Source organism: Rhyacophila brunnea, unplaced genomic scaffold (assembly GCF_057557595.1).
Source record: "Rhyacophila brunnea isolate RB1 unplaced genomic scaffold, BYU_Rbru_1.0 scaffold_3, whole genome shotgun sequence".
NCBI lineage: Eukaryota > Metazoa > Arthropoda > Insecta > Trichoptera > Rhyacophilidae > Rhyacophila > Rhyacophila brunnea.
In genome coordinates this window covers 7,268,275-7,296,154 of record NW_028232965.1, presented here as the reverse complement: position 1 = coordinate 7,296,154, position 27,880 = coordinate 7,268,275, and the positions used below count along the sequence as shown (strand labels likewise).

The window sequence follows — 27,880 nt, the reverse complement described above, 5'->3', positions numbered from 1 at the left end:
CAGCGAAGTCTATTACGGGCTAAGTAAGCTAATCTTAATTAATGGTAATTTTGATATCTTTTTTCATAAAACGAAGTGCTTTAATTAACGTTTTAATGTTATTCATGATACTTGATTAAAGCTCTTTAATAATATAGAGTAGCAAATGGCATTACGAAAAGCTCTGTTGATGTTCAAATGATTTCAGAATTTGCATGATGAGGTTTATTTTGTATAAAGCTAACACACAAAACTCTATAATTATTATCTAATAAAATTATACCATTCCTTGAAAAAAGTGTGTTTTAAAATAACATCAGTATTTTTTCAAAATATATTAATTTATTATTTTAATAAATAATAAACATCCACCGATGATTGTAATAAAACATTTAAATATTTTTTTTGTGTCCATATTACCTAATAATACATGTGTGAAGGACTTGCCTTTGCTTCTAATACCTTCATATATTAGGAATATTTGGATTAATCAGCTGAAAAAAAATATGACAATCGAAGGTTAGAATTTTCAAAAAAGAACTAGTTTAATTTTGGGTAGTTAAAAAAATCGGTAATCATTATAATAAACCTGATATCGTTAGATTTATCAACACCTAACGCCTATAACTGGCTGGAAATATGATACATATTGATGATCAGGTGCTGATGAAATGCCTCACGTTTAAGGTACCAGAAACAAAACGCGATACGAGAAGATCAGAATGATGGCATGATGATGGCCTATATAAAGTATTAAGTAATCAAATAGAGAGCGGAAGACTGAACTGAATGAAGAAGTGAAGCAAAGGAAAAGAACAAGAAATTGAAGACATAATAATAATAATGTATTGTTATCTTTTGTTATTAGACAGTTAGATATATCATACATTATATTGTGATGTACAATAATATTATATGACTTCCTGAAATTTGGTTAAGAAATATACGAATATAAGAAAAGATTTCATAAAAAATATTTCTAAAAAAAATTACCTTGAATAGAATCATTTCAACGGTGTATAGTAGGTATATATTATGTATACTGAATCAAAACAGCCGTTTTTTTGAGAAACCATTATGTTTGATGCGTCAAGTAATAACAATTTACTGAACCCTAAAAAAGCAATGAATACAGTCGAACATTATCTCGAGGAGGCTTCACACTTTTTATGCTTCCACCTCGCTTGGCGCCCCGGGCACGTGCGTCGATCTGCGCCCCCCCTCCCACATCCGGCCTTGCATGGAGGGCCATTTTTCCAGCGCGAGACGTATAGCTGTCAGACGCCGTGAGACGTGTTTCAGCGTCATCCCCAATGGCGCTACCCCCAGCTTGTTTTGCGGGTGTTGATAAGATCATTTCTCTACCGGTGCGTGCGCCCTGTCTAATGAAATCGTGTGATAAACTGCACAACACGCCACACGCCTCATGACGTCACGTCTGGCGGCAATAATTGGGGGCGCCCTCTCTCGCTTTCGTCAAAATGTTTCCGCTGATTTTGATCATAATTCAATCTGCGCCTCGTGATTTCGTCGAAGGCGCTTGTTTGATCTAAAACTTTTGCACCACGGATCATGCATACCAATTGGAGAATAATGAACACACTTCCGGAATATGTAGTCAGTACCTCTAAAAATATTAGCTATAATAATATATCCGTTATACACGATTATTCAAGTCATAAATGTCACCAACACCATCTAAACTGACTCATTTTTTTTCTAATATTACCTTACTTATTATAGTATATAACATAGATTTACTAAACTCGTATAAGCAATAATACCTTATATTAAGTTATTATAAAATACTATCAGTGGCGAAGGGTGGATTTAGGCTGGATCCGCCATAAATAGTGCACACTAAACTTTGTCAGTTATACATATTTGTTTTCTTTGAAATAATACTACAATTTACAGATGGTGTTAGTTTTTAAAATTCAATTAAACCCTGTGAAAACCGTGCCATTATAGATAATAGTAAAAAAATACTCGTCTATCTATAAAATATCCAAAGGGATGTATAATTTAATTGCATAATTTTAGATATTTTATAGATAGAATAATATTTTTTATCTATTATAGTTTGATTTACGCAGGGCTTAATGAATTTAAAAAAAATATGTGTAATATGAATTCTTAATTCAACGAAAACAATAAAAAAGTGTGCACAATTTTGGGTACTGTTCGGTTATCAGGAATACAGCGGAAAACACATTTTGAAAATACCCGATATACTGGATTATTTGTTAGTTTGGGTTATTTTAGGTTAGGTTGGGTAAGATTAGGTTGGGTTATGTTAGGTTAGGTTTGGTTAGGTTAACCTAACAAATAATCCACTTTATCGGCTATTTCCAAAATGTGTTTTCTGCTGTATTCCTGATAACCGAACAGTACCCAATTTTGTCGTAGTATGGCCAAAGTATACCAAAACTATTAGGGTTTGGTTTAGGCAGGATTTAATCGATTTTTAAAAACTAACCAAAACCATCTGTAATACAATAGTTTACAGTCTTAGTTCAATAAAACAAATACACGTATGACTATGACGTATGACTAACAAAGTTAATGTGCACTATTCATGGCGGATCTTAACAGCCTACCTCCACCCTTTACAACTGATATATATTAACCATTTTAACAGGAAACGAGATTAACTTGTATCAATGTATATAAACATGTATGTATGTATACAATGTATTTGTCTACAAATGTAACTATAACTGCCTGTAAAATGATGGACAGCGATAATAATACATGATTATACACAGATAATATAACTCAATATACAAAATCATCACTTAAAATATTTAGATGAACAATCTCAAATAATAATGTATGTCATCCGTACATAATATCAAAACATAAAATCAGCTGCTATACTGAAAACGTTGCGGAATCACCGTGAAGTATTGTTATATAAAAATCAAAAGACACCTAGTTATAGTCCAAACTGCCGCATAGCGTAGTAACATATAAATACGAATTATAGTCGCCATCGACGAAGATTTTGATGATAGTTTAAGTGTATGAGCTATTGAGGGGAAAACTATTAAACGCAAGAAATACAAAGCCCCTGAATATCCTTAAGTAAAACCAATATTGAATGCGCGTTGCGTTTACGCGAGCAACTTATATTATATGACACATATGTAATAATTGAAAATAATAGATTATTTAATACGAGTATGTGTTTATTCATATTTATCCATACTCGAAAATTGTACCTTCGTACACTTCCCTAATTGAAACTTTTTGGTATTATGTAGGTAAGTAATTCTTTACGTATTAATACACTGGCATTTATATTTTATATTTTAATTATTACCACATATATAAGTATAACATCATATTAGGTAAAGACATGCCGTAGTATTTAAGTGTGTAAGTTATTTGTATTTTTTACAACGTTTTTCTTAGCTGGTATTCTTATTTGTCCGATGGTTGTTTGTCCGGTACAAATCTTGCAATCGATTTTTAACTAACTTCCTGACTAGCTAGACATTTGAAACTTTTAAAATATATCATTAGAACACGATGCCAATGCATTTTTTAAATATTTTTAGCCATCTTTAAGTAGAATTTAATTCATTTTCAGTTAATTCTGTTCTGTATGAAAAGTTATTTTGATACCATTATTGGTTGCTAGGGGGTCCTAGCAACTAAAGTATTAATATATACGTGTTACTATGAAAATCAATATGAAATGACATTTCATTATTCAGTATTTCTATCAAGTACAATTTTTTTTAAAAACGTTGTACATAAAAAGTTATTTTTATCTTGTAATTATTTTATTATACCTTTTTAGTTCAAATTTGGTCTCCTAACAATTGGGCAAGTAAATAAATAAATTATTATTTAATAATGGTAGATAGTTTATTTTCCGAATGAACTAAAGATAAACTGTTAAATGAATTAAAATATTTCAAGTTTGTTATATTTCTTAAAATAAATTTTAAATCCATCAGCAAACATACTTACTTAATAATTTTGAATTGTAAATTTAACATAATTTATGAACAATTTAATTTATTAGAGTTGAGCAAAATTAACAAACTTTCTCAAAATCTTGCAATGAATATATTATAATGTTTTGTTTGCGATCTAGAGTCGGATTTGTTCGAAAAGTTCGTCGGAATTAAAATATCTTCGAGTATAACAAGAGCAACTTTGTCAGGCGTTAAAAAGATTCAGTAGCTAGTAAAGTCACCATAATAGAATCAAAGGGTTGGTATTGATAAAAAGTAATGCGGGGTCGTAAGTAATGCTGTATATAAAAATAAGGACGTGCTAGTGGAAAGAGGTTTCAAATTTCAATCTGGAGATAGACCTTTTCTCATCTACGTCACAACCTTACTGGATATTATCAATAATGCATGTTATAAAGACCCCTTTTCCTCGAGAAGGTAAAAATAAATTGTTATATTATAAAGTGATTCATCGGAAATTTTTTAAAGTATATTTATGGGAAATATTTGATTAACTGCATGAATTTGTGAATATTTATTTATGTTATTAAATCAACATGTGAGGATACTGGCATATGTTTAAAAATAACACTTTTGAGATAGGGTAATTTAAGATTTTTAGCCACTACAGTTTTTTCGGCTCAAAAAATAGAACTGCCATTGAAAGTACAAAATCTGCAAATAACCATTTTCACGCAAAGAGAGTTGAGATATTATCAACTCTTGAAAAAGAGTTGTAGATATTATCTATCCTGAAAGTATCATTAAGTGTGTGCTTATTTTTTAGTTTTATATATGTTTTTATTCATGGCTGACTGACTATTATAATATACAAGATTCGGGAATATAGCATGTTGAAATTTACAAATACAAGTAAATCAGAACAAAGCAAATGAATAATTTTGATACCGTCTCTAAATCAAATATAATAATATTGTTAGTTTGATTTTTAAAAAAATGTATCGATATTCATAATCAACTTTTAGCTACTGAAAATAATATCACACCATGGATATACTTAGTTTTTAATTAATTTATCTTTTATTCAGACATAATAACATGAGCAAACATAATTTGGAAATATCTCCGAAACAATAAAATATATTAGATACAATCTTGAAAAATATGGTGCCAGCCAGAAATTTTACTTGTATCTAAAGGTTACGAATTTACTACGACGAACTTCACCAATAATCTTGCAAGTAACTGAAACGCTTCACAATTTTTGCGCCAGTTAGAAAAATCTGTCAAATTTACCAAAACAACAATGATGTCACCTCACGCGTACCGTGCTGCATCGACACCCGCATAGCTCAATGAACGTTTATTATTATTTTATACATGACTGCACATTTTTGACTCATGTTAAAATCACGTATTTTTGCCGTTTTACGGTTGGCACTATCTATTTCCTGTAAGAATGTTGTCTACTATCTATGGTCTGCAAGTTGGGTTCCGTTCAAAATATTATATGTGTAAACGTAGAAACTGTTAAAATTAATTGAAATTCAAAATACTAATAGATTAGAGTTGCCAGTCTCCACCATTGAAATAATAGAGATAGTGATCGTTCAAAATATTCTGCGGAATGACGAAACAATTGACTAAATTTGTCGCCGTGGCAGCATGTGACAGTATGCGACGTACATCATAATAAATTTGAACCATTATTTAAAAATGTAAAAACATATATTATTGCAGTACCTCTAATATTTTACGGACGTATGAGATTAATAAATTTTGGATTATTAAACACAGCGTTGCAGAAAAATTACACGTTAGATCTAAAATCTCACGGAAATGGGGGTGTAGATCATCAGCGATCTCACGCCAAAACCGGATGAAGACAATAATGAATTTCATATTTTATTACGACTTTACATTTGTTTCGTCTACCAAATGAGTAAAATTACTGTTGGACAAATCTTTTCTCTAAAAAAAACAACGCTAAGTAAAATACAACTCCGACCTTTGCCGAAATATCTAATATAAATATCACGTTTACCAGAAGTGCAAATATTATTCATAGGCACCTTCTTGTGTAGATAAATACTAAAGAGTCCAAAACACGCGCGTATATAGATATTAGCCATATTATTGTATATTATATTATGTGGAATGAGTTTCTCATTTCCTTTTATATACTATAAAATAACAATACTTTATTATGTTTTAGCTAGTTGCTTTTATATATATATATATATACAAATGTTTGTATTTAATAATTTAAGGTAATACAGTTGAATAGATAAAATTATCAGTTGAAAAAGTGAGGCATGGGTAAAATAAAGATTAGATTGAATCTTAATATCACGTCATGAAATCGTGCTGTCACGTAAATTTGAATAACAGTGCAGGATGAAAGGATATCAGTTGACAGCAGAAACGTTATTAAATGGGCATGTGTGTAAATGTATTTTGGGCGCCTTGTGTTTTCCTCAAAATGGTATGTAACCTTTTAGTTATGGAGTTTTTTATATAAATAAAACACTGTACTTAAGATATGTTAACAAATGTTTATTACAGAACGAAATATATATAAAACTAATAAAAATCAATGCAAAAAGAAGAGACATGGTATTTTTAATAATTGAGACTTGTGATCTTTGGATTTCAGATACAGTAAAATAGTAAATGAAGGGTGGATTACAAAAACAAAATATGTCAGAACTGAAAAACTTTACAGGAGAGCAAAAAAACGTAATAGAATCTCTTCCTTGTGAATTATGTTTTTTTTTCGCTTGATGTGATAATACACAATATGTCAAATAATAATCATTAAAACTTTTGAAGTACCTATCAGAAAAATATGTAATAGATAGATGTCATTTAACTAAATTATTATGATGTATTTGTAGAAACTCTTTTGTCAAAGGATTTTTTTTGCTGAATTAAAAAAACTTAAACACCTTTTAACTGGCGCTGTGTGCTGTTTTTGAAGAAAATGTAAATCAGAGCATATAGACAGCATTTAAAAAAACAAAATTACTTATGTTGTTTTTGTATTATAATGTGCATAATTTATTCTTAGCTGGCTCTCCTTTATCTTTTGACTTAAATTGCTCTATTAAATTTTTCAATATAAGCTACATCTTTAACTGAATTTAAATGGATGCCGACCAAAGACAGCCGTCAAGGTAAATTGTTCAAAAATATGTTGCTAACTCCAAAGATATTCGTTCATGTGTAAAGTCAAAGTTAAAGTGGTCAAATCAGAGGACTCAAAAGCTCCTCTCCGGCCGCAGGCGTTGCATTATCTGTGAAAGAGAATATCAATCGCGTGTTTTTTTTTCTTTTTGAACATCCGTATACCTAGTTTTCGTAGTAAATATGTATCGTGAAAAATATTACATATAAAAGTTGATTTAACCAATAAAATTATTTAGCAAATAAAATATAATTAATTTAAATGACAAAATGGGCAGCCATTTCTTGGCTGAATTCGAAGCAAAATAAATAGCGTAGTTATGAGTAATCACTTGAAAGAATGACATGAAGCAATACTTTAATGGATAAGAACAGTCACTTGAATAGATATGAAGTTGATTTCCATTATATCCATTTTCTTCTCTAGTAGTAGGTATGTTTCAGATGTTTATTATTTTCAACAAAAATAAAAATAATGTTGATTTAAAAAATAAAAATCACTGTTTTTTCTGATATAGAAAGCGCATCATAATTCGTTTTTTATTGCTTGAAAATTAACGCCTTTAAGTATTGAAGAAAGAACAGAAGTCCTTGAAGAGGTATTTATTCACTTGGATGACAGTTTAAAACTTATTTTAATTTAAATTCAAACGAGTTGGACAGTTTCACTTGCCCTGGATTAAAATATTAAGTATGCCAACAGGTCGCATTAAGATTTACCCGAATCAAAATTCAATCGGATATTTAAACTGGGTCAAATTATTGTGCCTTTAAATATCCCAAGACACCTCAAAACATTTAAACGTAACTAAGTAAGTATTATCGAATTTGCTGCACACGATAGTTCTTGTAGTGTTATACCACCCGTAAGGAGATAACGAGGGGTAATGAATGAATTAAAATTTAATACAACAAAATCAATTTAATTTATTTACTAATATTAAAATACCTCTTTAATATAGTATTACCTAAAGAAGTGTTTAGTTTACGTTTATGTTTCTGTTACTAATAACATCTATTATTTTATAATAATCATGTTTTTGTTTTATAAAACATGTTAATCATTATTATATTTTTGTGAATACTAAGTGATATTTATATTATAATATTATATTTAGGTATTCGCAGAATCTCTATTTGGATCTTTTAATCTCTATTGCAAACATAGAACTAAATGGCTTGAGAATTGTTATTTCACTTCTCATCATAAATGTAAGATATTAGTCTAAAGTCATGGGGTGAATTGAGTTAGTGAAAATCACCATCTCCAGGCTAAACAGAAATTTAAAGAGAAAAAACACAACTAGATACACTAATATATATCTAGCAGAATTGAAAGTTGTAATTTATATTACGGTATGGAAACATTAACTCAAGGCAAGAGAGGATAGTGCTAGAGGAGCATGTTCTAAATTTCACGGACGGTTATATTTGAGTTACATATTCTTAATATAATCTAGACATTACGCATAAGACGTATAAGTACTTGGTTTATTTAAACATTTTTTTCCACAGGGGTGGTGAAAAACGACTGGAGAGGGTATTAGTTATCGATATAGTCAAAGAATGAGAAGATTATATAAGAATTAAAGCTTGCTGAATACGTATAGGCATATTTAATATATTTTAGAGTTGAGAGCTTTTTTGATCAGTTAAAGTTGTAACTCTTAGCAGTAAGGAATAGCGATGACTGCAACTAATAATAAAAATATATACGTATTATATGGAACTGTTTGTATTCTACATTTATTTCTCGATTTAAAATGAAGTTAACAAACTACTATCAACTTATACACCCAACAATAAAATGAATATCATACTTTTAACATGACTTTAACTATGTTAAGATAGAATTACTAATGTAAAAAAAAGCATTATGTTTACAAGATTTTCTGGGGAAACTGGAGATTGTTATTAAATGCTTACAATTAACTTGATCATCTGTTAACCGTCAGGTGATATTATCGCTTGATAAATTAACGGGTGATTGATTTGAATTTAATTAAGTAATGGATATCACCTGTTTCTCTCGGGAAATTGTTTAAAGAGACCGTAGCATCAAATGCAAAAAAATCGTAGCGATTGCGACTAATATCCCGTAACATTATAACCAATAGAAAAAATCTTTTTTGAAATAAGTAAGCCACCCCGGCAGGGAATTGAACTCTGCATCTCTTGGGTTTACGCTCCGTCCGCGCATTTATTCTTTATGCTACAAGGCGACGTACTAATTGCGACAAATTTTAACTATTGGCCTTTTTAATACCTGCTCATCAGCGTTCTTCGAAATCAAGCTACTTTGGCAATATGAAAATATTTCAATATTCTATATTAAAAAGCGATTATCAATTTAAAAAAAACTAAGTAGGTATTTTCCAACTAACTTTGTAATTACGTAACAATTAATTTAGTAGGTAGGTACACTCTTCTATTTTTATATATTTTATTGTTTGTTATTTCTTACTTAAGATAATTTTTATGTAAATAAAATGAATGCCGTGTATCTAAAATCCTTTATAATAAATAAGTTGTTATATTTTTGCTATGCTTTTGTGTTTATATGGAGCTATGTTACAAGTACCTACTTACTATCGGAGGTATGACCATGAGTTGGCCTTTTAATATAATTATTTTTGTATTTTGTAAAAATATATAGGTACTAATTATTTATTGTATTAATTTATAAATAATAAATAAGTCGTAGTAATTGATCATATATTGTGATAGTTGGTCAAATTAGTATAAACGCAAATTATAAAGTTTTTGAAGGCTTCAATAAGGTCTACCCAAACTATTAAAATAATGATAGTGTTGGAAAGTTGGTCTAGTTGGTAAAGCAGTCGTCGTTATATATTAATTAGAAATCCATGGGTAGCATCTGTTAAAACAACTACCACTCTCTGGAAGCTTATAATATGCTCTACTTTAAATTGAACAGATTAATTACTTATGTTTCCTTTTGTATTTGTGGTTATTGTTATATGATTTACCACTACTGAGTCTTTTCTCGGTATCTAGAGAGATTTAATGGATCTATACTTTTCAAATCAAAAGTCATGATTAACATAACGATACCCAAGCTCTTAAGGGAAACAACTCAAAATACCTTGTTCTGGTATATAATAATATTGACGTTTAAAAATTTTGCACGAATTTTTATTACACCTATTATTTATTTAATATTATATTATTACCTATTACACCATACTTAAAGCCTTGATTTTTTAAGTAAATATGTTTATGTTTTTATTTAGTTCAAATGAACGTTATAATTGAATTAATGATTAATCTCTGAAAAGGAAAATGGAAAAAGGGGAAATCTCAGTATTCGATTTTTTGACTCGTTGAAGAGATTTTTGATTGGTTATTTTTTTTATTGAATTGAGAAGATCTGTCTACATTGATTGGCATTAGTAACTCAAAACCTTTAAGTTTGAGTTGTTTCTCTATAAAACTAGGATATCTAAATTGACCAAAGACTACACTGCCCTTCTAAGGAAGAAAGCAGTAACTCGCAAAATTTGTGAAATTGAGTTATGAATGCAAACCGTTAGGCAATTTTGAAAGCTATATATTCTGTTCACTTTAAAATCAGTATTATCACTAAAATACCGTTAAAATCCTTAGTGAAAAAATTGACATCTTCTAAAATAATACATTTTTTTTAGCAAAAAGGCAGTAATTGCACCTAATCATTGCAGTTACTGCTTATTTATTATTATTTTGTTGGTATTTTAACATCCTGCTAATAAAAATTATCACCGTTTTTTATTAATTCACAGTACTAAAGTTTGAGAAAAAACACATTATGTCATTTATCTCGAAAGTGTGTGAGAGTCAGTTACTGCCTTCTTCCTAAGAAGGGCAGTACAGATAATATAATGTTTGAATAAAAATTTTGAATGTCAAAATTATCCTAATACACACTCTCTAGAAAATGTTAGAATAATTATTCATTTACATCTTCGAAGTAGTTTTTTTAATGTGCATTTAATTACCACCCTAGTAAAGGTAATATAATTTCGTACGCCCGGTTGATGAGGAAAATTCACAGACATGATAAATATAAATGAGTTAATATGTTGAGGGGGAAACTTACCCAGCCTTGCGTACGGCACCAGTGCAATTGAAAGAAGCGGCAGCAGTTCCGGTCTGCTTCCCAGCATGCTTGTAAGGAGAGTTCATGACGCTTTCTGCGCCGTCATCATCATCTGATACGGCTGTCGTCAAGGACATGCGATCGTCGTCCGATATCTGCCAACATGGAAACCACAACGTGTGTTAGAACGCATACATTTCACTTGCGGTTAATGAAAACACGCTATGATATATATTAATGTATCCCAATTGTACGATGTTTTTTGTAGATTCACATTCATAATGTGAAGCAACTACAGAACATATTGTAATAATTACAATAAGTTAACTTCTTTTATTTTGTTAACCGTCAATTCGTGGTGGAACTGCATTGTATTGTTGTTTAATTTAATAAAACGCATTTTTTTGTAGTACTTATTCCACTTTTAATCAATAAATTAGGACCGGTTTCGTCCGCCTCAGAGGGACATTTTTCACTGAATACTGAATAATTTATTGATTAAAAGTGGAATAAGTACTACAAAAAAAATTGCGTTTTATTAAATTAAACAACAATACAATAAGTTAGTTGTGATTGTTACAATAAGTGCTATGTTTTAGCAGCACCTCTCTTGGTTATGTTAAATTTTAGAGCGATATAGACAGTTTTGACTGTTTAGACGGCTAACGTATTGTAATTGTTACAATAAGTGCTAATACTTCGATATAAGAAATGAAAAACTACCCTCGATAGCTGCTGATAGCGGCCTATAACAGTCTTGTGTATAGAATAGATGCGCTGAATGTTTTAATGTGATTTAAATTAGTGATATATCGGCAAATTAATATACCGTAAGTGCAAATGTTAAGAAAATTATTAATGTTTCAATATTTTATTATTAGACTAGTGATAGCGCTCTACTTCGTCTGCATGGAATATATATAGGATTTAAAAATGAAATGATTCGATTTGATCTTTTTCAAATCGATGATATAGACAGCGGTTGGATTATCGAAGGCTCTCTTCAACTTCACCTAACCTCTCACCTCAACTACTACTATCTGATTGCATTATCTTTACTTATGTATTACCAACTATATAACCTATAAGCTAGGTATGCAAGTTTCATGAATACTGGTTCAGTAGTTTTTGAGTTATAATAAAAAAAAAAGACAGATAGACAAAAAGAAAAATTAAAAAATATGTAGTGCTTAAGTATTATGGAAATGATCAAAACATAGATAAACGATAAATATTTTGAAATCATATATATATATATACTACTGAACTACTGAACCATTTCAAAATATATATATATATAATATGTTTGCAATTTTATTTATTGGAATCTGAGGCCTAATGCTAGAATAATATTTTGACCATTTCTACTTAGTTATCAGAAAGAATTTAAAATATTCTATTTTTTAATGATAGAAATGTCTATGACATCGACAAAATGCCCGTGATCAGAGCATAATGTGTATTTAAAAATAATGTTTCGATATATTTTACATGAAAAAATACCTATGCTGACATAATATTATTATGCAATTCAAATATTGAGATTTATATTGTCGTGAAAAGTGGCGATGTCCAGGACTATATAGTTATATTACGAAAAATTAGTAATACAGTAATGTATACAATTTTAGTAATAGTTATAATATTGTTGATGATTAAAATACAAATAATTGCCTGTACTGTAAAACATTTGATATAGTTACTTCTACAGTTAGGCTCCAGATATATAATTTTTACGAGCTCATGATATCCTTAATTAATAACACAGAAAAATACAGGCGCAAATATGCATGTGCGATTAACATACAGTAAAAAGTTACCACTATGCAATAAAATATATATTAATAATTACTGCACGATATTAACACTTGACAACTTTTCACAATACTCGTGAATAGAACCGCGATAGTTTCTTTGCCGAAAAATAATTAGAGGATTTTTTTTTATTCAGGACACTTCAAGAACGGAAAAACTTATTCGTTTTTAATCATACCCTCCATTATCGTCGTTTCTCGAGTGGAAAATGACAATACGCTGCATCTGACAGCCGAGCGAAAATCGCTTTGGATTATATTTTCGGTATCATATTAGCCAAGTATGATGATGCAATTTTATTAAAATATCCTAGAACCAATATCCACCAAAATGAACATATTATAATATATCTACCACGTTACGTACTAAAGAGTATAAAATGACTTTACAATTTTAGTAATTCTTTGAATAATGGGATTATGAGTACAAGATTTATAGGTAATTGTATTTTATAACATAAGAACTCTTCATTGCAAGAGTATATTAGAGATGCGATATCTATAATTATTTGATTTAGCCAATCTATAGAGAATGAATTCCCTTCATCTTGAGAATTAAATAATTAAAAAAAACAATGATTTCATTTTATTAAATGGTCCGACAATAATTACGAAATCGACTATATATTTACTGAAAAAATGTTGTATTCTATTAAGATTTTTAAAACATATCATGGCATATTACTTCGGCATTAATTAAAGATGATCACATTATGGAATATGTGATATTTCATAGGTAAAACAGCATACGAAATACATACTGTAGTAACATAATACAAAAAGAGTGTAAGCAGTCCACTGAGTAAGTAAAATATGCCCCATATTAAAAATATAAGCACATCTGTCTTTAAACTAGTTCATTTAACATCATATTATTTTGTTATTCAAAATAATAACTATAGGTTATCTAAACATAATTTAACCTTATACTAATTATTATCTATGACAATTGAGTAGTAATTTATATTTAATTTTGTAAGGATCCTGATTTTTTTTTTTTAAATAACATGTAATTATCTGTAGTCAAGTAACTTCTGAACAAAAATGCTTCCCATTGATTCTTATACTGACATATTTTTATAACAATCCCAACCTATTTAATGCTTCTTCCAATATCATGTAATTACAAATTTGTGTAATGCCAATTATTATCATATTTTGAGGTATCCTCTAATTAATTGTACATATGAGCGATTTATAAATATACAAAATCAATAAGTAGATTAAATTAGAATTTTTTCAACCAGGTACTTATATATGCCTTCAGGTAATAGTACCAGAGTTTAATTAATTTATTCGTTTATTGAAGACAGGTTATTGCATTATTTTTTAAGATAATCAATATTTAGCACTATGCACCCTGGTAATTTGAAATCCAGTGTTATCCAATATCTAAATCTTTTGATAAAAGTTCGAAAATCAGATCTGGTAAATAGTGAGTGTTACTTTTTTAGTGTCTTTGATCTAGAACTTTCCAGTGTATTCCATTTGTAAGCATATTTGTTTCGTTTATAATATATATATGTATATACGACTGAAATATATAACAAAGTAAAAAAAATATTTACGAACTTAATATTCAAATGGATCACAAATTACTAAAGGATTCTTATTATACTAAGGTAACTTAAAATATGCCTCTTAAAACCGTCGTTACCACAATAAAGTGACTCTTTTATGTCATACTTATTTCCCTTTATAACTAATGTATACGATAAATCTTTTGGTTGGGCCAAAAACGATTTAGCTCTAGTGGGGTATCTATTATGCCTCCCGTTTACCCAAAAAAAAAACTTAAAACGCGTCATTTTCGCCGTACAGAGAAATGATGAAACTTTTTCCGGTTCCGAGATTTATTTTTACTGGAAACAGCAAGTCGCGGTACAACTGCATGACCCACTTTCAAAACGAGAGCCGGCGCTATTTTGTTTTTCTTTTCCGCCCTCCCTAGGAGAAAAGTGAGAAAAGTTTGTTTTGGTTTCAATAATATCTCTTAGCGAGAAAAAAAACGGCGCTTATTTATTTGAAAGAAAATAGCTTTTCGAAACACAATAGATCGCATGCCGGAATATTCACGGAAAACACCACGCGAAAAAAAATGATATAGACTCCAAATATCTAGTCAAGTACATAATTTATTGAAAGCCGATTTGTTTTTATTCTCTCCTGCAATCTAAGATAAATAAATTTATAGTTTAGTATCACAATCTTTTTTATTATACCTATAAGAACATACAATAGATACATTTTTATCAGACAATGACGTCTATTATTTATCTGCAATCATTATTTTTTGGACAATAGGATGCGAGAAAGCTGGACGTTTTTATGAGCAGTTTCATGATAATGATTTTTAGCACTATCAAATAAAATGGCATTTGATATAATATTATATATCAAAGGTGAAGGGTATCTGCTGAAAAAGGTAGGCTGTGTTAGTTAATTAAAAAAGTACTAGGACATTCATATTTATACGAATAAAATTAGAACCTTTTATCGTCTTCGGTATTTTACTAATACAATTTACTAATTTTTTAAATATAATAATAGATATTTTACAAAAAAATTAAATATCCAACCGGAAAACAAATTTGCCTTAAAAAAATCTACAACTTTATTAAGCGGCTCTTTTATTCAGTAAGCTACCCAAACTGAGACCACTGTGAATAAAATAACATAGCCATTACATAATATACGTATAGTTAGGTAGGCAGTTTTATTGAAAGTATGAGCCGTTTCACACAATGAAGCAGACAGTACTGTGATATCAAGGACAAATAGCATCAAACTACATACAAAAACTTTGGATTATCCCAAGATTTTTGTGATTGTGATTGTATGTGAATCCTAAGCTCTATATATATAAACTCTAAATTTGTTTGTCTTAATAAATTCATTTGGCTTTAAATTATTTCCTAGTATGGACTCTTCGGAATGTGTAAAATGATTACGTGGCTTATACAAATGCAAATACTATATAGTTACACGTGATACTGTAGAAGTACCCAGCAAGGTGATCTATGTGCGAATTTCTTTAAGGTAAAAAAAATATCTGAACGGCCATGATGTAAGGATTAGAGGCGTTTACCTTTATATACAGCGCTTGTATTTGGAAATCTCGGTTTATATGTGCGCTCTCCTTATCTATCCTAGTCACCAATTAGTTACAAACATCAAAATAATATCAACGATGAAAATGTCCAAAGAAAATATAATCAAATAAGTTCAAAAAAAGACGACAGCATACTTTTACCAAAAGATTAAATATCACAAAAACCTTCCTCATCCTATCATTCATACAAGGGGCTATGCTATCACACAAATCTTAGAAACTGCTTCGATTTTAGAGCTGCAATATACAAGGTAAGGGTTGTCAAAATCATCTTTCGTCGTCCGATATCGGATATAAAAAACAAAGACATGAATAATGATTAAAAATACTAACTTTAATGATATTGTTTATCAGGAGATATCAGCGGAAAATTTAGGCATTTAGTAGTCATACTCATAAAAAATAATATTTTAAGCAGACAAAACAAAAATTTTATTTCATAATTATTACTCATGGACGCACTTAATATTTTTTCAGTGCTAATTATTTTTTAATGGTTTTTAATAGCCACAAGAATAACCACAAAATAGATAAATAGTTCCAATATAGATTAAAATAATTCTTTTTCCTTCTTTAATACTATGTATGTATAATTATTTGTTTGTCCTTTGAATCGTAATCGAGATTATCATATATAATATAATGTCGAAAATAACAATGCATATTTCTCAATACTTGACAATAAATGTTATGAAAGAAGGTTCCATATTATTGTTTTATTTTATCATTCTTTTTTTCTTAACAAATTATGTACAATTCTCAAATTTTAGTATTCGGGTATTTCTTAATAATATATTTTGGGGGATTCTTGTCCTTGTAAATCCGACTCTGGGAGATATGCGAGAATTTAAATTATATATTTAAAATCATCATCATCATCAAAAGCGCGATAACCCGGGGTGAGTCCCAACATTTTACATAAATTATCTACGCCTGTCTCTATCCAGAATCATAGTTTTCAATTTGGTACCTAAAGAAAACGAGTTGTTTGTTGGCTATAGCTAGCAAGCAAATTTTTGATCTGTCTCATATTTCCACGTCCTATTCATTATTACTATATTTGTTGGTTTATTATGTTACAAACTGATCATCTGACCTAGCCAGCACATTATTGTATATTTCAATTTTTTGTAATAATTTCAATATTCGTACATCCCGTAACGTCTCTTCCAATAATTATCGGCGTCCCCTATTACACCATAAATACTGTGCTGAATTTTTCGTATATAAATACTTATTTAGGGTTCGTTCATTTTACAGAGCTACTGTCCAAATTTCATAGATATAGATGAGTACATGCTTTACAAGCGTCTTGTAAAACATATATCATTTTAAATTATGCAACTGAATATATTATTTCTTTATTAATAAATAACTCTCTTATTTTGTTAAAAAAAAAACATGAAACGATTTAAAACCTTGACAGCATGTTTTCCAATGATTTTGTGAAGCCATAATATATTCATATTATACACCTTTTAACATATTGTTTTGATTTGGTTACCTTTGAAACAATATTAAACACAAACAAAAGTCTAAACGGCTTCGTTCACATGAAACGCAAAATAAGCTCATTCGCAAACTTTTCACAAAACAGTTGTTGTTTTAACTCAAATTGCGTCGCCCGAAAAAGACTTTGCGTTTTTTGAAAAGCTCTCGGAGGGTTAAAAAATGAATGAAATATTAGGTTTGAAATTATATTGTTTTGTTTATAATTTTATAAGCAGCTTGGACAGTATTAAATGCCACAAATTTAAGCCTACCCAATCAACCTTTATTCGTATGATACAGGAAACTCACTGAATCGACAAACTCGTCACGTATAATATGGAAGTTAAGAACAAAGGATCAATAAGTGTAAAAGAAGCATGAGAGAGCATTTATATGACAGTGTATGAACGCCAGCTGATAATTATGTCTTATTGCCACATAATAACGTCAATGACCACAAACATATTGTACTAGAGTAAATTATTGTATCGTTATTTTTCGTGTTTGGTCATTTGGCATCGTATGAGTGACAGTTATTCCTACAATCTGAATTTTCATTGAGAAAGTTTGAAAGAAATTATTAACAAAGTACTCCTTCTGGAAAAAAAATAATGATTCAGTTTTATAGTGAGAGGGACCGTCGGCGAGAGGTCTTGAAGGCATCTATTCGTCCTGAAAGAAGAGGTGTTGCTCTTTTCACGACCCCTCGCGAGTACTTCCCTCTCGTATATTCAAAGTATTCGAGGGCGAGAAGGGATTTACTTGTTTTTTTGATACTTAATACATGTCGAGTGTCGGAGGATGTTACATGGTGGAATCGGAGTGTGATTTTTTTTTTAGTATTCATTAATTTTATTCTTGTGAAATAACATTGTTTCGTGAAATGGGTACAGATATGCTAAATTTAAATGACGTTTTTAGCGTAAAAAATGTGGGGATACTTTTATTCCACGTAGGTAAGTAATTCATTTAATATTAATATATGAAAATTTATTTCCTAAAAATTGAGGTTGTTTAAAATTATCCTAATTGTATTTAGTCGGTGGCCGAGTACGCTTACTAGCGTGCACTATATAGAAACCTGCCAGATCGTGACTTATTACCTGAAGCCTATCCCTGTTACTAATAATCATGTACTAGAACTGCTCTTTCCTTTATCTGATGCCAAACTATTTTGGGTGATTACCAATGAATAACACACCATACATTGGTACAAAATTTAAAAAAAAAGTGCTTAAATCGATAAGATTTATAGCAATAACCACATATCTGACCGTCTGACCTGTAGAGGATGGATTGTTCACATGGGGAACAAATTTAGCTTACAAGGGTCTCAAAGAATGGGTACCAATCGCTTAAAAGCCCCCAACATACAAAAAACCATGGTAGATATACACTATGGTATGTAGTACCTATTTTCATGCACGAAATACCATGTCCACTAAAATGCAATGAGATACTACAATTGAGAAACAATGTATTGACATGCATTAATTGTTTATGGATTCGAGCCCCGTAGTCATTGAAGATTCAACACAACAGAGAATATATTGGGTAGACTACTAGATATTATATGTTCATATGAAAAAAAAAATCCGTAAAATATAAATAAAAAAAAATAGATTTTATAATATTTAAGGACTATATTTTTTTCAAGGATTTTTCATTGTCTATTTTTTGATTATTTATATTGTAACTTGATTTACCTGTTCTTCTTCATTCTAAATATTGTCATTTTGTGGACATTGTGAATTAATATTTTTTATTCACTCAATATGGTTTATTAAATAAACAAATTAATTAATTTGTTATTGCAATGGTAACATAATTTATATAATTCTCTATACATGCGTATTATAATAATACAGATTTACTGAGATATTACTTATTATTAATTTAAACAACCATGTTAAAATGTTACCATTAAGCAGGAAAATATTAATGATATTCATGATATATGTATTTCTGATGATTTTGTATTTTTTTTAATTAAAAAATCAAGAGAATATTAGTAAACGTTTATATTACTTAGATAATTTCCAGTAAACGATATTAGATTATTATGATTGGTCAATAGTAACAAACATCAAACAAACAAAATTTAATATACAATTAACCGCGGCTTTGCATGAGGTCGCTTGTTAGATCTATATACATTTATATCACTTAACATAATATTAATAATTACATTCTTCAATATCAAAATAACTGTATCCAGGTATATAATATGTCACAATGAAAACAATTCTTACAGCAGTATATACAGAAAAATGCGAATTTTATCTTAATAATGTGTAGTAAAAATTCAAAATTGCAGGAAAAAACGAACAGACTATGTATTTTATATGTATTAATAAATATTTTTTTAGTAGTCTTATGTTGAAAAAGTGCAGGTTTGGCAACAAATATATGCAAGTTATAAGCCACTGGCGTTGAGTGTTGTTACCCTATGATCCGACGGGAAAAGGTGTGAGCTTTTTCCTGGCAAAGCAAAGTAAGAGGGAGAAAAAGGCCGGAAGGCTGTTTTGTCTATGCCTTCGCCACTCCTGATGAACAAAGGGAGTGCCTTGCTGCCTTCCAAGTGCGGTCATGCTCACAAATTGTCACTTTTTTTTTTACTTTCTTAACACTTTTTTCACAACGGCGAAGGCCATTTTTATTTATTAATTTTACGTGCTGTGATATACTGCCTGACATCTAGCAAATGTCAAAGGTCGCCATCAAGACATTGTCATGTTATTACAGGTAGGATGTGCGATGCCATTTCAAACTACCTGCCCAAATGAACTCTGAATGAGATTAATTTTCTCGTTGAGGAAAATTGGAAGGGTTTACAACCTTTTTCAAGCTGAGTTATCATCCTTAATAATTTAGAGACCTGAATTTTTCCTGTTTTTGTATTATACAAACAGAGATTTATTCAAAAGAGCATTATAGAACCAAAATAGCTTTCTCATTTTCATTATCATAAAATGTTTTTTACTGTTAAATAAAAGACATATTTTTAGCATTTCGGCAGAAAATGGGCTGTTGACACTAAACAACAACAATAATATTAGGTATACTTATTTTAATCATTTTCTCTTATCTACCTACCTGAATATATTGTCAATTATATAATATATTACTAATTTATATGTTATTTTCATTACTAAAAAAAATATTGGGCACGTTTCGTACAAAAAGTTATAAATTTGATAGCTTGCTTCTTTGATCAATTAAAACGTAAAGCAATATCATGCTGACTTCGCCGGTTTTCGTTAGAGCACCGGAAGTGTGAGGATAATGATTTAATATAAGGTCAACTCACGCCTTACTTCATACCGTTAAGAGAAAATTATCAATTTATCAAATTACCTCGCATTTGTTTAGTACCAAGTAATTGCCGAAAGAGTCGTTACGATACGACTGAAAAACTGCGCTAACGTTAAATATGCGTTATTGGAAATGAGTCATGGACCAAGTACTTAAAAACCATTTTAATAATACCACGGTTGGAAAATTTTGGTCGAAGTTATACGTTGACCAAGAATAAAGTTAATTCAAAGAATTGGCAACAATTGCTTTATATTGTCGATTTTCCTACTACTGTATACTGTGAAAGATCATTCAGTATACCTAATGCATTTCATAAAAATAAATATCGAAGCCAGTTGACAGATGTATACTTAGAAGCAGTCATGCGGCTCATATTGGAAACAAAGGAGTATTGAGGAATTTCCATTTGCATTATTTTTAAATAAATAGATATGTACTAAAATGTTCAAATGTCTTTTATTAAATGGACTTGTCTATAAATAAATTGATCCATTTTTTTAATAAATACAATTTAGCTTTAATTTTTTCAATCACAACAAAAGTAAAATTTGGTGCGGCCACCAGACGTTTCCATAGAACTGCCAATGTAAATTGTGCGGCCACAGTTAAATTTCACATGAGAACCACTGCTCTAGATACAAGATAAAAATATCATTATATTTATTGTGAATTATTTGATTGTGTTAAACTCCGTTGTACTGAAATGACAATGGGACGGAATGTCGTTTATCGAGTGGTATTCAAAACATGCTTATGAGCGTACTTCAGTGAAACGGCAAATAATTTTCAACAGTAGGTGCGACGCAATTTCTCGCTCGTTGCCTGGACTCGCCAATCGGTGACCGACGGTCGAAGTGTGCGCACGTCGATTTGTTTTGTCATGGCGTCGGATGAAAATATTCTTAAATCGTGTAAAGATGACAAAAACTTTACGTGTGTACTTAAAAATATACTATTATTATTAGTAATATAACAATAAACATAACATTAAATGGATGCATGTTGAATTTTTATGACAAATTATATTTCGTTCGGCACGCGTCATTTGCCAATTCGCGCATCGCCTAGCCACGATCTTTTTAGACCATGCCTCAACTGAAGTATAGCCTTAATGTCCACATCAAACCTCCAAAATATGGCCTATTGGAAAACTCATCAAGTTTGTCAGAAGTACGTGTCGATGAAGAACTATTGATCGAGAAGTGTGGATGGAGCTAAGAGGCCGCATCCAGCAGTGGATTGACTCCGAATGACGACGATGACAAGCTATACACTAGCAGTATACTAATAAATTAATATTATTACACTAGCGTCCACTTTTATGTTTTTATTTTTATAATTTATATTTTCTCTTGCGATACATTTTCAGTCGTTGTGCGGTTGATTTCATCATACTTGTGTATGCGGCACTCAATAGGTAACACAAAATAATATTTCTCATGGCGAATTGTAGTTTTATTAACGGTTGAGCATGACATCAACATCGTCGTTGATAATTTTTCGCGATGGTTGTTTTTATTAGTCATCATTGTGATGGGGATTTACTTTACCGCGCGTATAGAGTTTCACTTAAAAAATATAATATCAAAACATGATAATATCATATCATTATTTTTATATGGTTTTATACTGTTATTTTAGACTGGTTTCGTTAATAAGACAGAATCATGCTGAGAATATTATAAAAGGTATGTAGATTCAATATGTGAAACATTATTATGTGACACTGTATAAATGTATCATGTTTATTATGCTATATATTATGTATGTATATACAAAGACGAGTGTTATAGTGGAGCGAGTTTAGAGCAACGACAATATTAAATTCAATGTATTAAACATACAAACATAAACACAATATACATAATAATATTTAAGCTGTGTGTTCATTGAATGTCGTACATTTAGATGAACTAGGTAATAGTGGTATATTTAGAAAACGTAATTTTAGTAGCTGAGCTGTTAAAACCTCTGATGTGATTTAATTGATATTTAATTAGAGAGACAAAACTCTGGCTTATTCAAGGCCAAAAATCAATGGAGACTTTCAATTTTATTTGTAACTTCCTAGAGTAATAAACTTTTGCATCAGCTTATCACTAAAGGAAAGATTATCGGCGAACAAGACCCTGGAAGAATACGAACGTGCTGACTCAAAAATCTTAAGCGCAACCAACATTGAGGTGCATGTCGCCTATTGTCACGCTGTCGCGGCGACTTTAGGCGAATTTAGTCTATGGTTTCGTCATTTTGCAGAATATTTTGAACGTGCACCATCTCCGTAAATTCACTGAAGAATAACACTGATGAAGAGTGCCTACTATAATGTATCAGTAATTTGAATAATTATTAATTATTCATGCTAATTTCAATTAATTTTAACAGTTTCTACGTATGTACGTTAAAATTACCTTTGACATAACATCCATACATAATATTTTGAATAGAACTCAACCTGCAGAACATAGATAATAGACAACATTTTCATAGAAAATACATAGTGCCAACAGCTAAAACTGAATAATCTTTACAATATAGGTATCTATCAAAACAAATTCAAAAGACAAAACGTGGTATATTAAAATGTTATTGTAAGTACTTATTGCTTTATAGTTTGTTGTGTCTTAATACCTGAGAATATTTTGTTTAGCCTTAATGATTCAGTATGAAATTTTAATATGAAATATCATTAATTTAAATTTAATTCCTATTGACAAAGTATTATTGGATGGATAATTCAATGTTTTGGTAGATGATTTGTGTCGCCCTTTGAATTTGTTTTGATAGATGCATGTTTTATAAAGATTATTCAGTTGAAAATATCCCGCTGAGGCTGACGAAACCGGTCCACATTTATTTATTAAAAGTGGAAAAATAACTAAAAATTGCGTTTTAATAAATTAAATCAATAATACAATGTATTTCTACCATGAATAACAGTTAACACAACAAAAGAGAAAAATCTTAATTCCATTCAATGTATTAAACTATTGTAAACATTCATAAAATGACGAGCCCCCCTTCAGTATTTTTAATTTAGATAAATCAAGTTATTTTTTATTGTCTTTATTGTGCTATATCCATTATAAGACGTTGCTGCTCTTAATAGGGATTGCTGAGCTCAAACCGATATATAAAGCATGACCCAAATTGAGGTGCATGTCATGGTGCATGTCGCCCACTGTCACGGGCTGCCGCTACGGGGTAATTTCGTTGCTCTTGGTGCTTAAAATGTTATCAGACTGATGCTCCCATCCCGTAGCTTATTTGAACCTTTAAACGAACATTGATAGTTGGAAAAATTTGCCGTAATCACTAAAACAACAATGAGGTCACCTCGCGTTGAACTGGACTGCATTGACACCTCCATGAAGTTTAGAACGTTTTTATCATATTCTACATGCCTACACTTTTCGAATGTGATGTAAAAATCAAGAATTTTTGTTTTTAGCGGTTAGCACTATTTATTTTCTATGAGAATGTTGTCTAATGGTTTGCAGGTTGGGTTCTATTCAAAATATTATCCATGGATGTGATGTCAGTTCAATGTAAAATTGTCAGTTTGCGAAATGCTTATTTTTCCGTAAGTATGCAAATACGATAGAATCGGGTTGGTTTAGATTTCAGAATTACGAATAAGGTACTTATATAATTTAGGACTCATTTGCAATTGTTAGATAAACATTGAGGTATTTGCTTCTTGCAAAAATAAATATGTCTATTTCCTCTTTCATATTTTTGCAGCTATGAAAATATGAGTGTTGAAAGTCAAACATTGTCTGTTTTTTGATAAAAAAATAAGATAGAGTACCGGGTATAAAATGGTAGTAAAGTACATAAATACCAATAAATGCAGGCTGCCGGACTATAAAAAATACCCAAATCAATTTATGCCAAAAAGTCGTCGTCAGCATAAAACAAGCTGATGTCCTAAATATTTATACCCACATTTATCGTAACCAGAAGTTCTGCGCGTATTGATTTCAGATTTGTAAATGTTTTACTTCAAGGATTCACAGTTTGAATAGTAAAAAAGCCAAACAAATTGATTTGGTTATCATCTGAGAAATACGAAAACGACAATAAAAAAGATCGGCGGAAGGAAATGAAATGATAGGCCACATATTTATTGGTACAGTAAATCTAAAATATGCTGCATCGCCATATTGAGAGATGGAATAAAATCTTTTATCGTTTGAAAAAATTATGATTCAGTCCTAAGAATATGTAATAACATTACAGTATCGTCTTTGTCTTTAATACATACTTGTAATACATTTTCAATGACTCAATATTTCTAGATATACTATCAGCTATCTAACCCAGTCTGAATAAAATAATTTAAGTACAAACAATCTTTCGTTGTTTTGTCAGTTTATTTTTGTTCATTGAGACATTTTTAAAATTTAATCTGTTCTTGGAAACTATTGAGATAAAAAAATTAAACAATTCATAAAATTCACAACATTGCCACTATTGTATCCTCTTGAATGGGAAAGTTTATAAATGAACTCTATAATAACATCTAAAGAGTACGTATATTGGACAATGATGATTGGAAACTTCTACAATATTCCGATATACAGGAGTTGTAAAATGATTACCGATGCAACCAGACTTATTTAATTTATAATACAATTTGATTGAAATATATATATAACCTGAAAACACTTCTGAGAAACATATAACCATTAGAAAAACTCAAACACCCCGCAAGAGACAAACCTGCTCCTCTTAAGATTTGCGCAATTGTGCACTGACCACTATGCTACACGTGTCCTATCTAATTGCGACAAAGTCAACTCATAATCGTTTTTACAATACTTTCCAAATTCCAAAAGATTTTTTTAGTGGTTACATATTTTCAAATTATGTATATTCAATGAAATAATGTTACATTCTTAAATATTGTAAATTAATCGTTGTATAAAAAAATAGTTAACCTAAGTATATATAAATAGGATTTTTTTCCATAAATGTGTTAATAATATCATTAGTCGTGAAAAAAAATATAATTATATTAATAGTTTTGAGGCAAAAAATTTGAATCCGATGCCCATTGGAGCCTTTTGTGATTTCAAAGAATATAAACAACCAACAATAATTATTACTCGTAGTAACTTGACCACTCATCAGAATTTATTTAAATATTAGTAGAGCATGAGATTTTTTTTGCTTCATTCTCATATGTTTAGAAATACAAGAACGTCAAACCAACTTTTTATCAACCCAAATCACAATTTATGAATCAAATTAGTATTGTTATATTAGCTATTTTAGACAAAATTTAAAATTTTTTAAGAAGTAAAGGTATTATCGGCTAGGTTAGTACTTAAATCGGTATGTTAGTGATAAAAATTTTCGTGCGAAAATAAAAATACGTGAATTTGTTTTTCATACGTATGTTTACTATGATACTTTTACAAGTTATATTTTCAATAAAAATACTACATTTTTCAAGTTAATTCAAGTGTGGTGTAAATAATAATTAAATTATTAATCCATCGCAGAAAAATATAATAATACAAGAAAATGTTACAGAAGACTTAAATCATGACGTGATGATCAAAACTCAACGTAATTTGTACATTCTACTTCACCTTTGCCATTCAAGTAGCGGAAGGAAGAGCTACTCTACAAGCAACTGCTTTTTTCATTTGAAATTTATAATCTGTTTTAAACTATATTTATAATTATAATATTTTAACGTATAGTTTTGAATGTGACTTGTATCAATCTGACCTGGTAAATAGTTATGTTTATAAACTACAATAACTTTACACAATATTACATTATTATTGAGAGTGTCGACTGATTCAAATATTTGGGGATATTTTTCAAAGAGAGGTAGTTATCCGAATGGGAATTGCTGGAGCAATATTCAACTCGATGCAGAGTAGCTGGAACTCACAACTGTACTCGGCTAAAACTAAACGCAACAATTCGAAGCTTCTGGCGGTGCTGCTTTACGGTAGCGACTCGTGGAAGCAAACCAAGGCTTTTAAAAATCGTATAATAAGCCTTAAGAACATATATTTGCGACGGATACCTCGGTATGTGATAATATTAAGTTAGGAGTAACGGGGAGATAAGAGAGCGAACCAAGCAACTTCGTATCACGTTGCTAGTGGAAAGGCGACGTTAGACTTGGCTCCGCTACGTATGGCGGAGCTATGGAGTGCTAGCACGACCCCAGACTATAGATACATCAGCATGACCTAAAATGACGCAAGAAGACTGAAAAACAACAGGAATTTTTAGAGGCGCCCTGTGGTGCCCATATGCAACCACTAATAAGTAGCCATGGTAAAAGAAAAAGAAAACGACATTATAATAGTCAGTTGTTACCAATTGATTTAAAATATTTATTGATCCGTGTATGTTTCAATTTAATGTGAACTGAACCTCACCAACGAAAAAATTCTAATACGTTTTGAGTTCACTTCAAGATCTTTTGGCGCGTTTGGGAAAACAGATTAGAGTGAATTTTTGGCATGTGACGAAGTTGCGCGCGCCGATGTAGCACATAATTTATTATTATGATTATATTCATTTCAGTATCAAGGGTACATACGCATGCGCATAGTGTCATTTAGTTAGTCATTCAATACAACCAAGTAAAGAGCACGTGTTGTAAACATAACCAATATAGTGTCATAATATATATATATATGTTTATAAACAAATTTCTGGATTATAATTTTTATTAGGAGTTATAACCGCTGTATGGCAAAAATAAGTTTTGGTCCAATACAATAATTACATTACAATTATCATGTGCTATATGAGACACAGATGAATCGCGTACGTTTTCATCAACCTAATCCACTGTAATATTAATAGACTCAGGTAACGGCTTATTTTGTTTTGTTACGTCAAAGAAGTATAACGTCTAACATGCATACATAAGTACGCACACTGATTTTTTTATTATAGTATTCTTTCTAACAGT

At 30.2% G+C, this 27,880-nt stretch overlaps 1 protein-coding gene across 1 annotated transcript in view; it reads right to left on the bottom strand.

Moving 5' to 3' along the window:
* The window catches only part of sif (guanine nucleotide exchange factor still life), a 386,622-nt gene that overhangs the window by 278,477 nt on the left and 80,265 nt on the right, over window positions 1–27,880 (bottom strand). The window contains exon 20 of the mRNA XM_085952659.1: window positions 11,194–11,348. Coding sequence (XP_085808785.1) covers window positions 11,194–11,348 — 155 coding nt within the window. The remainder of the gene's footprint in view (window positions 1–11,193; window positions 11,349–27,880) is intronic.